General features: G+C 42.8%; 1 protein-coding gene across 1 annotated transcript; it reads right to left on the bottom strand.

Moving 5' to 3' along the window:
• Positions 1 to 3,441: 3,441 nt before the first annotated feature.
• On the bottom strand, positions 3,442 to 3,696 carry LOC142441493 (general transcription factor IIH subunit 5-like; the record flags this gene model as incomplete). The annotated part of the gene is made up of 1 exon (XM_075543453.1): positions 3,442 to 3,696. A coding segment is annotated over one exon (255 nt), but the record flags the coding sequence as incomplete, so codon positions are not given.
• Between the last annotated feature and the right edge of the window lie 10,624 nt (positions 3,697 to 14,320).

Below are 14,320 nucleotides of genomic sequence, written 5' to 3'. Positions count from 1 at the left end.
AAAATCCTTGTGCGATATTGTGGCATATAAGTGGAAATATTATATACAGCAGCTGGGAATTATTGTTGTGGCTTCCTTTTACGTCCGCTGTAGATCCTTATTGAAATGCTAACATCTAGTTTCAAACTAAATGCATAGAGGGAAGCCAGAAAATAGTAACAAAGAATAAAGAATATGTACCTTAGAGGGGAATAAAAGGAGCACTTATTTATGTAAGACTGAAATCACCTCATATGCCTGTGAAAGACAGATTACCAAAAGACAAAAAGAAAAAGGAGATTGAAGGTGTCTTTGAATGGCTGTTGGTGAAGAATATTAAATACCCCCTCCCCAAGGTGGACGAACAACAGAAATGTGGGTAGAGGGAGAAAGTGGATGGTTTAATATAAGAAAATAATAATGAGTTATACTTTATCAGCGGTACATGAAGGTATGAGGGTGAGGGAGGGAGGGAAAAAGAGGAGCTGAAAAGTCTTGAGTAGACTGTGAGCCACCAGAAGAATGAACCCTCCATCTTGGAGGAAGAATGGCCAGAATGCTCCTTAGACGCCAGGATGGCGAGACTGCGTCTCACTTTAGACATGTTATCAGGAGAGGCCAATTGCTAGCAAAGGACACTAGAGAAAACCCCAATGAGGTAGATGGACATGATGGTTGCAACCATCAGTTCAAGCACGCCAGCCGTTGTGCAGATAGTGCCAGGCTGGGCCATGCTTTGTTGTGCGATACAAGTTGCCCAACGGACTAGCCACAGGAGGTTACAAGGGCCCTGAATTGTCCTCAGGCACCACCTGTTTTGTGATGTGCTTGGAAAGGCTATAAATGCCCTCAGTTTCTGTGAAGGACCAACCTGGAGAAAATAATTTTAAACCAGAGCAGGCGAACTTTGGGATTTTGTGTGATGAAATTAGAAAGGGTAACTTTCTTTTTCCTTCAAGATCATTTTATTGAAGAAAAAAAAAGAAAGGGATTAGGGCAAAGAATGTACAGATGTGCTTTATACAATTGATGTATGTATATGTATGGATTGTGATAAGAGTTGTATGAGCCCCTAATAAAATGTTTTGTTTAAAAAGATCATTTTATTGGGGGCCTTGCGGCTCTTATTTCAATCCACACATCAATTGTATCAAGCATATTTGTACAGAGGTTGCCATCATCATTTTCTAAACATTTACTTTCTGTTAGAGCCCTTGGTATCAGCTCCTCATTTTCCCCTCCCTCCTCTCACTCTCCCACCCTTGTGACCTTGAAAAATTATAAATCATTATTACTTTAATACCTTATGAGTGCAACGAATGTATAAGGGTGCTTTGCTCATTTGATGTATGCACAGATTGTGATAAGAGCCTTATGAGCCCCAATAAAAAGATTTTAAAAAAAAGAAAGAAAATGATTAGGGCAAAGAATGTACGGATGTGCTTTATACAATTGATGTATGTATATGTATATGTATATGTATGGATTGTGATAAGAGTTGTATGAGCCCCTAATAAAATGTAAATAAATAAATAAATTAATTAATTAAAAAAAAAACCTTACGCCAACCACTGTCTCCCTTCACCCATGTTTCTGTTGTTTATTCCCCTGGGAGAGGTTGGGTTATGGGTTGATCATTTCAATTGGTTCCCTCTTCCTCTCCTTCGCCCACCCCTCTTCCCCCTACACTCCTGGTATCTCTACTCCTAATTCTGTTCCTGAGGGGTTTATCTAACGTGAATTCTGAGTGTCATGAGCTCTTTTTTGTTTGTTTTTAATTTTTTTCATGAGCTCTTATTTGTACCAGTGCACATGCTCCAGTCTAGCCAGAACTGAAAGGCAGGGCTGGGGTCATGGTAGTGGGGGTGAGGAAGCCTCAAAGAACCAGAGGAATATTGCGTGCTTCATAGTTGCTATACTGTACCCTGGTGACTCATCCCTTCTTTGTGACCCTTCTGTGATGGGGTGTACTATTGACTACAGATGGGTTTTGCATCTCAGCTCCAACCCCCCCTTGTTCTCAACAATATGTTTTGTTGCTGTTGTTTGGGGTCTTCTGATATCTGTTACCTGATCCCTTCGACACCTCATGATTGCACAGGCCAGCATCCGTTTCCCATGTGGGTTTGATGCTTCTCTGCTAGAGGACTGCTTGTTTAACTTCAAGCCTTTAAGCCCCCAGACCCTACATCTTTTGATAGCCACTGGCACCATCAACTTCCTTCACCACCTTTGCTTAGGCACCCATTTTGTCTTCAGTGATTGTGTTGGGAGGGTGAGCATCACAGAATGCCAGCTTGTTAGAACAAAATGCTCTTGCCTTGATAGGGCTTGAGCGGAGGAGACAGGGAAACTTTCCAAGGAGGCCAGTTTAAGTTCCTGATCCTTTAAAAAAAAAGGTGTGTGTGGGGGGCAGGGGGAGTGGACATGGGGGGCATACTCTGCCTCTAGGAGAGGTAAGGCTTGTCTATCTCAGAATCTTCCAGGTTGCTTGGAATGCAGTCCAGGTGAGGACTCTAGGACTAGAAGCACCAAGTCACAATAGCCATTGCTTACCAACTCTCCTCCCACCCCACTGTCCACTGGAGTGACTAGCAGAGTTCAAAATTCATTGTTTTCTGTTTTCACCACCCCATGAGAAAACAGAGCAAGGAGCCAAAGATCATGCAGTCAAAAAGGAAGCCAGGATGATCCTGGTACTTTGAGAGTGGGCCAGTTTTAATATTGTGAAAGCAAACATTAACTAAAGGTGAAAAGCCACACGAACAGCCTGGTAGAGAGTCAACATTTGAGTGTCTATTATCGCTTAACGGCACCAAGCTATCTACTTATCCTGAAAATGAAATGCCACCATCCATCTGTCAGTGCTTTGTATTATTGTGACTTTTGTGTTGCTCTGATGCTAGAAGCTATGTTGACGGCTCACCCACAGTGGATAGTTGTGGAAAGGCAGCCAGAGGAAGAAAAATTACTTCTGAAAATTAGCCCTCGAGATCACAGCCGAATATTGTCCAGTAAAGTGCTGAAAGATGAGCCCTCCAGGACGGGGAGGCCCAAACAATGGCTTCGTGGCTAACTGTTGTTGAAGATGCCACATGGCGGTGTTTCATTCTATTCTGTCTAGGGTTGCCTCGAGCCAGAGCCAAGTTGACAACAACAGGAACAAACTAAAGGCAGGAGTTTCCTCTTGTTTCCTTCCCATGTCACATTTGTTTCTTTTTAAAAAAATATTTGCATTTTAATAAATGATCATAAAATTCCAGTCACAGGCAAGTAGTTAAGCATCTTTTCCTTTTTTTAAACCTAAGGTACAACAAGGTCCACTCAGGGGCCATTTCTGGACTCGTGACTCCACGGTGTTCCTGTGGCCTGCCCTTAGAGAGGTCTAGTCAGGAACAAAGGACCCCAAACGGTGACGATGTGTCCCTCTGACGCTCCCTGGGTGGGTGACATCTAATGTTCTCACTTCTGGGTAAGAGCGAAGGCGTTCTGGTCCATTAACTCCCCCACTCGCTCCTGGAGGACACTGACCAGCTCTGCTACCACGAAGACATGCGTGTTGTCGATGTCCTGGATGATGAACTTCTTCCCCGGGGCAATGGACTCGTCCAAGTAGAGTAGGAACTGCTTCAGGGCTGGGTCACATTCTATGAGTACTCCTTTCACAGACGTTGACCATCTTGCACAGTCAGCAGGTACCGATAATCTTGAGAAGATTCAAAAGCAGCCACTTCAATACTTTGGGAAGTTGCTTCGTAATGCCTCAGTATTCAACATTTAAGTCTCCGCCCACACGCCCCGCTCAACCTCCGGGGCGTCACATTTGTTTCTTATTGGCAATGCCATCTAATATAAATATAAGCTGAAGAGGGAAAACAACACATTTTTAACATGAGCTCATTTTTAGTCTAACACTGGCTCAACTCTGTTCATAAAATTCAAGAAAAAGAACAAGGTTACAAGTCCTTCACAGAAAGGGCAACACTGGAAACATACCTTCTACAGACACATCCCACTCTCATTTTAAAACAGCAATTAGAGGCAGTGAGTTAGTTATGCACAAGGTCATCAGTTCAAATCCACTGGATGCTCTGGGGGAGAAAGATGAGGCTGTCTGCTTCTTGAGTCCCTGTGAGTCAGAAGGGACTTTCTGGCAGTGAAGACAGGAATGATTTGTAAAAGTACCAACCACACCACTAAGAACAGAACTCGATGGAGTAAAGAACATAACAGCACTCTCAAATGGAATCTCTTTTTGAGCCTCGCTCCAGGATGTTGAGTGACTTCCTAGTGGCTCTAGGCGCTACAGGGAAATTCTACCTAAGCTGGTGGACATCATGCAAAGGTGGCCTTCGTTTTCCATGCCCCACTCTGTCTGGAGAGCCTCTTCAAATGTTAGCAATGACTGTTCACGACCATGGCAAGGAAGCTAACAACGCATCACAGGGAGGAAGAGAAGGCTGAAGAGGCGAGAGCAAATCAATGCCCCCCAACTAGGATTTTCTCTTCGTTGGGAGTCTCAAGGGTTCTTTTAAGAATGAGAATAAGAATGGTGTGATGGAGATTCTCCCCAGCTGCCCTTGAAAGAGGAATTGTGGGGCAAAGACTTTGCCTGAGCAACTTAACCTCAGCAAGGCTCCCCAGGTTTGTGGTGAAGGAGTAATTACTTTGCATTAAAAATAAAACAAAACATCGAGTGCTCTTACAGCTCTTGTAATAATCCATACATCAATTTTATCAAGCACATTTGTACATATGTTGCCCTCATTATTTTCTAGACACTTAGATTCTATTGAACCCTTGGTGTCAGCTCTTCTCCCCCTCCAGGCCCCACCCTTGTGGTCCCTCGATAAATGATAAATTATTATTATTTTCATATCTTACACTGACCACTCCCCCCCCACCAGTTTCTGTTGTTTGTCCCTTTCAGGGAGAGGGTGAGGTATGCTTATGTGCTGATCATGTTGATTGCTTACCCCTTCCTCCCCTCCTTTTCCCACCTTCCCCCTATCCTACTGGTATGGTTAGTCCCATTCCTGTTCTTGGATTCCATGTGTGGTGAGGTCTTATGTCTTATCTGTACCTGGGCACAGGTTTTGGTCTAGCCCAAAGTCAAAGGTTGTACTAGGGTCTGATAATGGAGAGTGAGGAAACCTCAAGGAACCAGAGGAGGTTTGTGTGTTTCATTGGTGCTTTACTGCACACTGATTGACTCATCCTTGGCCTGTGAACCTTCTGTGGGGAGATGGCCCATTGTCTACAGATGAGATTTGGGTCTCTGTTCTGACTCCCCTTTCTCAACATGTTACATATATATTTTTCTTTTTTTGTTGTTGTTTGTTTATTTAGGGTCTTCTTATGCCTGCTACCTGGTCCCAGCGTCACCTCATGATCGCACAGGTGTGCTGCTTCCACGTGGGCGTGCTGCTTCTAAGCTGGATGGTCACTTGTTTAACTTTTTTTTCCTGAAATCAGAACTAAAATGTAATCTATAATATCATTTGAAGTGATTAGTAATAGCTTTTTAAAAATCATTTTATTAGGGGCTCACACAACTCCTATCACAATACATACATACATCAATTGTGTCAAGCACATCTGTACATTCATTCTCAAAACATTTGCTCTCATCATTCTCAAAACATTTGCTCTCCACTTAAGCCCTTGGCATCAGGTCCTCATTTTTCCCCTCCCTCCTGCTTCCCCCTCCATCCTGGGCCCTTCATAATTTATAAATTATTATTTTGTCCGACGTCTCCCTTAACCCACTCTTCTGTTGTCTGTCCCCCAGGGAGGAGGTTACATGTAGATCCTTGTAATTGGTTCCCTCTTTCCAACCCACTCTCCCTGTACCCTCCCAGTATTGCCACTCACACCACTGGTGCTGAAGGTATCATCCGCCCCGGATTCCCTGTGTTTCCAGTTCCTATCTATACCAGTATACATACATCCTCTGGTCTAGCCAGACTTGCAAGGTAGAATTCGAATCATGATAGTGGGGGTGGGGGGGCTTAGCATTTAGGAACTAGAGGAAAGTTTTATTTTTCATCATTGCTACATCAAACCTTGACTGGCTCATCTCCTCCCCTAGACCCCTCTGCAAGGGGATCTTCAGTGGTCGACAAATGGGCTTTGGGTCTCCACTCTGCACTGCCCCCCTCATTCACTATGGTAAGATATTCTTTGTTCTGATTATGCCTTATACCTGATCCTTTCGACACCTTGCGATCGCACAGGCTGGTGTGCTTGTTCCATGTGGGCTTTGTTGCTTCTGAGCTAGATGGCCGCTTGTTTACCTTCAAGTCTTTAAGACCCCAGACGCTATACCTTTTGATAGCCGGCCACCATCAGCTTTCTTCACCACATTTGCTCATGCACCGATTTGTGCTCAGCGATCGTATCATGGAGGTGTGCACCCAGTGATATGATTTTTTGTTCCTTGATGCCTGATAACTGATCCCTTCGGCACCTCGTGATCATACAGGCTGAATGTGTTCTTCCATGTGGGCTTTGTTACTTCTGAGATAGATGGCCGCTTGTTTACCCTCAAGCTTTTCAGACCCCAGACGCTATATCTTTTGATAGCTGGGCACCATCAGTTTTCTTCACCACATTTGCTTGTCCACCCACTTTGTCTTCAGCGGTTGTATCGGGAAGGCGAGCATCATAGAATGCCAATTTAATAGGAGAAAGTATTCTTGCATTGGGGGAGTATTTGAGTAGAGGCCCAATGTCCCTCTGCTACCTTAATACTAAACCTATAAATATAGGCACATTGATCTATTTCCCCATCCTCATATATAAATATATTTGCATATGTACATGTCTTTATCTAGACCTCTATAAATGCCCTTTGCCTCCCAGCTCTTTCCTCTATTTCCCTTGACTTTTCTCCTGTCCCACTATCATACTCAGTCCCCAACTTGGTTTCTGCCATTCCTCTTGGTTGTATTACCCTTGATCATGCCCTACCAGGCCTCCCACACCCACCTCACCACCAATTTAGATCACTTGTTGTTCCCTTGTCCCTGGGTTTGTTAACACTGCTTACTTTCCCCATACCTCCCCTAATCCCACATCCCCCGGAACAGTCAGTCCCGTTGTTTTCTGCTCCAGATTGTTCATCCAGGCTATCTTATTTAGACAGATCTGCGGAGATAATAACATGCACAAAAACAAGACAGAGCAAAACCAAGCAGAAACATACAGCAAAACAACAACAACAACAACAAACCACTGGCAAAGAACAAAACACAACAAGAAAACAAAGCTTGTAGTTAGTTCAAGGATCATTTGTTGGTCTTTAGGAGTGTTTTCCAGTCCAGTCTGTTGGGGCACCACGTCCTGGCCCCAAAGTCCACCTTCAGCATTCCCTGGGGACATTGTCACTCCATTCCCTTGCTGTTCCACTGCACTCCCCCAGTGCTTTGCTTCGGTGTATTGGGATCAGATAGGGTGTAATTCCCACACTCTGTCTCTGGTGCTGTCTCCCACAGGGCGTCATGTCTCATAGTAGGGCTGGCCTTGTGGTCCTCTCTGTGGACTGGGTACTCTAATTGGGGTCATTGTCCTCAAGGCCCGGTGGGCCAGGATGTGGCCACTTGTTTAACTTTCAAACTTTTAAGACCCCAGATGCTCTATCTTTTCATAGCCAGGCACCATCAGCTTTCTTCACTACATTTGCTTATGCACCCATTTTGTCTTCTTGCAGTTGTGTCGGGTGGGTGAACATCACAGAAAGGGGAGGGAGAAAATTGGAGGAGCGAGAAGGGAGATGATGGCAGGGGTGGGGGTGTGGTGGGGAAGCAGGGCACTAAATCATCCAGGAGGAGAGTATTGTTTATGTCTCCACAAAATTGGGAGCGTGCTTGCAGACCCCCCCACTGTGCACCAAGCCTTGAGTGCAAGTTAACCACGTGGAGAAATGCATAAAAAGATTGGGCTATAGGGCTGGCTCCAATCAGAATCAAACTGACACCTCCCTAGAAGTATGTGTGACAGAGAACAACACTAAACCTACAGGTTGGGGAGAGGGGTTAGCATGCCTTGCCCACACAGAAGCAAACCAAGAAGGAAAAAGAGAAAGAGATGGTCTACCAGGGGTCCTCAAACTTTTTAAACAGGGGGCCAGTTCACTGTCCCTTAGACCCATTGGATGTCGGGCTATAGTTTAAAGAAAAAAAAACTATGAACAAATTCCTATGCACAGTACACATATCTTATTTTGAAGTAAAAATAACAAATGAGGCAAAACACCTGGCGGGCCGGATAAATGCCCTTGGTGGGCTGCATGTGGCCCACGGTCCAGGCCATAGTTTGAAGATGCCTGGTCTAGACCCCTTATCAGTGCACCAAGCCTGGAAGACCTCATCCCTGCACGGAGCTGCTAAGGAACAGAGAGGACAGTAGGGTTGGCAACAGCTCTAGGCATGTTGTCGCCTCACAGGAGCATACCAAGACAATACTGGGTACCCACCTTGGGGAGTTAGTCCCATCTGAAACACCCCCCCCCCCCACACACACACACCTCGCAGCAGGATGAACCACGAAAGGAACATAAGAGAACAGCAACAGGAGCAAAGAAAGGGCAAGAAGCCCCTAAAGTATTCCTAAAATTTGCATTTTTTGAAACCTGTTTTTAACGTTACCCAGTGAGCAGTAAAGTCTCTTCGTGTGGGACTGTGTTGAGGAGCACTGAAGGTCTGCACACACCAGGGAGAGGGAGCTTAGGTCTTTGTTGGACAGCTGAGCTCTCGATTTGTGGAAGTCCCAGCAAAACCAGGAGGATGGGAGCAGCCCAGGTCATTGCTAGGAAATGTACCAGGTAAGCTTTCAAAATCTACTGGTGGATTCCCCACATTAAAGTTGGGGAAGCCCTGACCTACAGGAGCAAGCATCTGTACTGGGGAAAGGAGAGCAGGAACTCAGGTTTTCCCCATGTTTCTTTCTGTTCTGCAAGGAAGGCAAGAAGCAACTCCTAGTTTCTGAGCACTGACTTTCACACACGTATCCTCCTTTGCACCTCTTCTTACAATGTCTCCACTTCTTGTCATATTGGACCATTGTCTTTTTTTTTTAAAGAGTGATAGCATATGTTAGTTACTGTTGTTTTAAAATATGGGGTTTATATGACTCTCTACTAAAGACTCAAGCCTTGTTTTCAGGGACATGGAACATTCTGAAAAATCAAGACACATGAGTTTTATACATAAAATCAATGTTTAATCTATCATGTCATTTTGAAAATAAGTGTTTAGGTGGCAGTACGAAGAATATTCTGAGTTTGGAGTTCTAGGTTTTAGAGCTGAAATGAGTGGCCTATGTTTGTGTGCCCCTGAGTAACACTCTTGACCGGGCCTCAGTTTCTTTGTTATACAGTGAAGTAGTTGTGCAGGTATCCTTTCCGCAACTACTATTTCAATATACACACTCTGGCTTTGTATACATGTTGGTCATACTAATTATTATTATTATTTTTTTACCTCAAGGAAGGTGGAAAGAGACCATTTTCTTTGGTGAGCTCATCTTCTCATTCTTTTTCCTAGTCTTCTAGTAAAACCTCCAGTGAGAGACTTGATTTTCACGGTGCAAATTTGCCACTCCATCTTACAGAGAGTGTATTTGGGACGGAGTGAGTAAGAAAAAGGAAAGCAGAATGGCCATTGTTCCAACTCAGTGAGCAGGCTGAACTGGGAGGATTAAGTCAGGCCTAAACACAGAGATGGAACTGAATGAATGTGTAGCGCTCAGGGAACACATGCTAACGTTAACTTGCAACTTTGCATTTTAAAAATTGTTTCTCATGTCTGGTAGCTGTTTGGGTTATTTTGGGGGCTTCTGATAATTTTAATTTGTCTTTCTGATTACCCTTCAAAAATCAACTCATGATGCCACTGAACTGTCCATGTAGCCCCTTTGTCCTTCTTCTGCTTGCCTAGTCTACACCTGGTGAATTTTTCTTTATAGCCTCATGGCATTTTGCTCTACAAAGTCGCCAACATTAGTGTTGTTTTTGCTGTGCTTCTCTAACTTCAAAGAGCACCTAACAAAGGATTTGGCATATTAGAGATGTTCTTTCATATGGAGTAATAAATACTTATATCAAAACAAAACAAAACCAACACCTTCACCCAACATCTCCAACAATTATATAAAGAGCAGCAAAATAAGCCCCCAGCCAGTAGAAGAAAGGGCGTCATAAAGATCAGAGCAACAGTAAATGAAACAGAAAGCAGAAGAACAATAGAAAGAATCAACAAGACAAGAAGTTGGTTTTTTGAAAGGATGAACAAAATTGACAAATCACAGCAAATCCAACCAAGGGTAAGAAGGAGAAGATGCAAATATCAGGAATAAGAAATGAAAATAGGTGACATTACAGTAGAACAAACCGAAATAAAAATGATAACACAATATTATAAAGGATTGCACGTTAACAAATTTGGAAACCTAGAAGAAAAGGTGAAATACCAGAAATACACTGCCTGCCTAAGCTAACGCAGATTGATGTAAAAAAAATACCGAACAGACCCAAAACAAAAGAAAAAATTAATCTGATCATTAAAAAATTCCCAACAACAAAAAACCCAGGGCTTCACCGGGGAAGTCTATGAAACATTTAGAGAAAAGCTGACACCCGTTCGACTCAAACGCTTGTAGAATATAGACAAGGACAGCAGACTACTCCTTCATTTGATAAAGCAAGCATGATCCTGAGGATACCAAATGAGCAAAGACGTCATCACAGTAGAAAATTGCAGATCAATATCCCTTGTGAACATATCCAAAAATTCTAACTAATAGACTCCAACAGAATATCAGAAAAATAATGCATTATAACCAAGTGAGGTTCATTTGAGGAATGCAGGTTGATTCAACATTAGAGAAATAGAAATAAAAAACATACCATGAACACATAGCTATGTGCACATCCATGCGCATTCCAGCACTTTCCATAATAACAAAAGGATGGAAACAACTGAAATGCCCATTAGAGGTAGAATGGATAAGTAAGCTCTGGTACATACCTCAAATGGAATACCCCAAAAGCAAAACTGATTGGCCATCAAGTTGATTCTGACTCATAGCAATCCTATAGGACAGGGTAGAATTGCTACTGTGGGTTTCTGAGATTGAAACTCTGTACAAGAGTCGAAATCTTTCTCCAGTACAGTGGCTGCTGGTCTCCGACTGCCACGCTTACTGTTAGAGGCCAGTGCATAACCCACTATACCACCAGTGCTCCTATGATGGAATTCTGGGCATCCTTAAAGAATAATGATAAATCTGCGAGACATCTTTGGACATGAACAGACTTGGAGGGCATTATGTTAGGAAGTTAGTCCAACGCAGAAGTACAAGCATTGTTTGAGACCACTAGTATTTATAAAAAGCAAGAAAATGTTTTCTTTTATTCCCCTTCATTTTAAAAAATATATAATTTTATTGGGTTTCTTACAACCATACATCTTTTTTATGAGTTAGTGTGCCATCTTTCTTTGAAAATGTTTTCAAAGCAAAAGAAACATAGTTCTTCAATAGTTACCACAGGCCAGAGGGGAAGGGAATTTAAGGGAAGTAGTAGGCAGACAGTTTTTAAAAAAAAATCATTTTACTGGGGGCTCGTACAATTCTTATCACAATCCATACATCCATCCATTGTGTTAAGCACATATGTACATTTGTTGCCATCATCATTCTCAAAACATTTGCCTTCTACTTGAGCCCTTAATATCTGCTGCTCATTTTCCCCTCCATACCCACTCCCCCCTAGCGCATGAACCCTTCATAATTCATAAATTATTATTTTGTCATATGTTACACTGTCCGATGTCTCACTCTTCCCTCTTCTCTGCTGGCCATCCCCTAGGGAGGAGGCTATACCTAGATTCTTGTAATCAGTTCCCCCTTGTTATCTCACATTCCCTCCACCCTCCAGGCATTGCCATTCTGACCACTGGTCCTGAAGGAGTCATCTCTCCTGGATTCCCTGTGTTTCCAGTTGCTATCTGTACCTACGTACATCCTCTGGTCTAGCCAGATTTGTAAGGTAGAATTGGGATCATGATAGTGGTGGGGAGGGAGGAATCATTTAAAAACTAGAGAAAAGTTATATGTTTCATTGTTGCTACCCTGAACCCTGACTGGCTCATCTTCTCCCCTCAATCCTTCAGTAAGGGGTGTCCTGTTGGCTACCTATGGACTTTAAGTCTCCACTCTGCACTCACCCATTACCAATGGGATTTGAGTCTCCACCCTGCACTCACCCACAATTATAAGATTTTTTGTTCCTTGATGCTTGATACCTGATCCCTTCAACAGCTCTTGGTCACACAGTCTGCTGTGTTTCTTCCATGTGGGCTTTGTTGCTTCTGAACTAGATGGCCACTTGTTTATCTTCGAGCCTTTAAGACCCCAGACGCTATATCTTTTGATAGCCATGCACCATCAGCTTTCTTCACCACATTTGCTTATGCACACGTTTGTCTTCATTGATCATATCAGGAAGGTGGGCACCCACAGATATGATATTTAGTTCTTTGATGTCTGATAACTGGTCCCTTCTACACCTCCTGGTCAGACAGGCTGGTGTGCTTCTTCTATGTGGGCTTTGATGCTTCTCAGCTAGATGCCTGCTTGTTTATCTTCAAGCCTTTAAGACCCCAGATACTATATCTTTTGATAGCCAGGCACCACCAGCTTTCTTCACCACATTTGCTTATGCACACACTTTTCTTCAGCAATCATGTCGGAAGTTGTGCATCCTGGAATGCCAATTTAATAGAACAATGTGTTCTTGCATTGAGTAAGTGCTTGAGGGAGGCCCAATGTCTACCTGCTGCCTTAATACTAAACCTATAAATATATGCACACATATCTGCTTCCCCACACTCGTATATAAATATATTTACATATGTACATTCCAGTCTTTAGAACTCTATAAATATCCTTTGTCATTTAGTTCTTTCCTCTATTTCCTTCCACCTTCCTCTTGTCCCACCATCATACTCAGCCATCAATTGGGTTTCAGTAATTTCTCTCGGTTACCGTGCCCTTGCTGAATCCCTACCAGGCCTCTCACACCCTCCCCGCCACTGATTTTGGATCACTTGTTGCTCCCCTGTCCCTGGGTTGGTCGGAACCACCTCCTTACCCTCTCCTCCCTCTCTCCTATGTGCCCCCGGAACCATTGGTTCCATTGTTTTCTCCTCCAGACTATTTATCCAGTCTATCTTATCTAGATAGATCTGTAGAGATAATAATATGCACCAAAAATGAAGCCATAGCAAGATATGCGATGAGTGAGAACACAGCCATGATGGAAAAAAAGAAAACAATTGCCCATAGAAGAATAAATTAATTAAAAGAAAAAAATTTTTAAAAGAAAGAAAAACCTGTAAATAGATCAAGGTCTGATTTTTGATCTCCAGGCGTGGGCAGACAGGTTTATAATTGGGTGAAGGAGAATACAATATCCAACAAGGGGGAGATGGGAAAAAAGTAGAGGGAGAGAGGAAACAGGAAATGCCATTGGGAAGTTAGAAAAGTAACTTCAGTTGTTTAAGGCAAAACCCCATTACTTATTGGTCAGTTTGTTATACTGTGGTGGTTTGTGTGTTGCTATGTTGCTGGAAGATGTGTCAAGTAGCCAACAGGGTATTTCAAGTAGCCAACAGGGTCATCCAAAGAGAAGAGTAGAGCGTGCAGACTTAGAATAGACTAAGAATAAGGGATAGCCTGTCCATTTCAGAGGAATTTGCTGCTGAAAATTAGCACCAAAACATTGTGAAATGTTGGACGCCTCATAAATAGAAGCAGAACATGGTCAGAGAGTGCTAGAACAGGAAGCCCTCTGGTGGGAAGGCACTTAAAAGATGGCCGAGGAAGAGCTGTCTTCTTAAAGTAGAGTCAGCCATGAAGGCATGGATATGGTAAATAATGTGTTGATGGGGTACAACTCAAAAGGAGAAGAACAGCTGAAAACATGAATTAATAATCAGACCTTGGAATGTACACAGTGGGAATCTCAGAACATTGGAAGTCGTTACAAACGAAATGGAATGCATTAAGATCGATGTGCTGGGTGTTAGTAAGATTAAGTGGATGCGATTGGCTGTTTAAAATCATATGGTTCAATTGATGTATGTATATGTGTGGATTGTGATAAGAGTTGTATGAGTCCCTAATAAAATGTAAAAAAAAAAAAAAAGAGGAGAAAAAAAAAGAAAATGATCAGGGCAAAGAATGTACAGATTTGCTTTATACAATTGATGTATGTATATGTATAAGAGTTGTATGAGCCCTTAATAAAATGTTTTTTAAAAAAAAAGAAAGAAAAAAT

Source organism: Tenrec ecaudatus, chromosome 2 (assembly GCF_050624435.1).
Source record: "Tenrec ecaudatus isolate mTenEca1 chromosome 2, mTenEca1.hap1, whole genome shotgun sequence".
Lineage (NCBI taxonomy): Eukaryota > Metazoa > Chordata > Mammalia > Afrosoricida > Tenrecidae > Tenrec > Tenrec ecaudatus.
The sequence above is the reverse complement of the archived record's forward strand: the minus strand, read 5'-3'. Positions and strand labels throughout refer to the sequence as shown.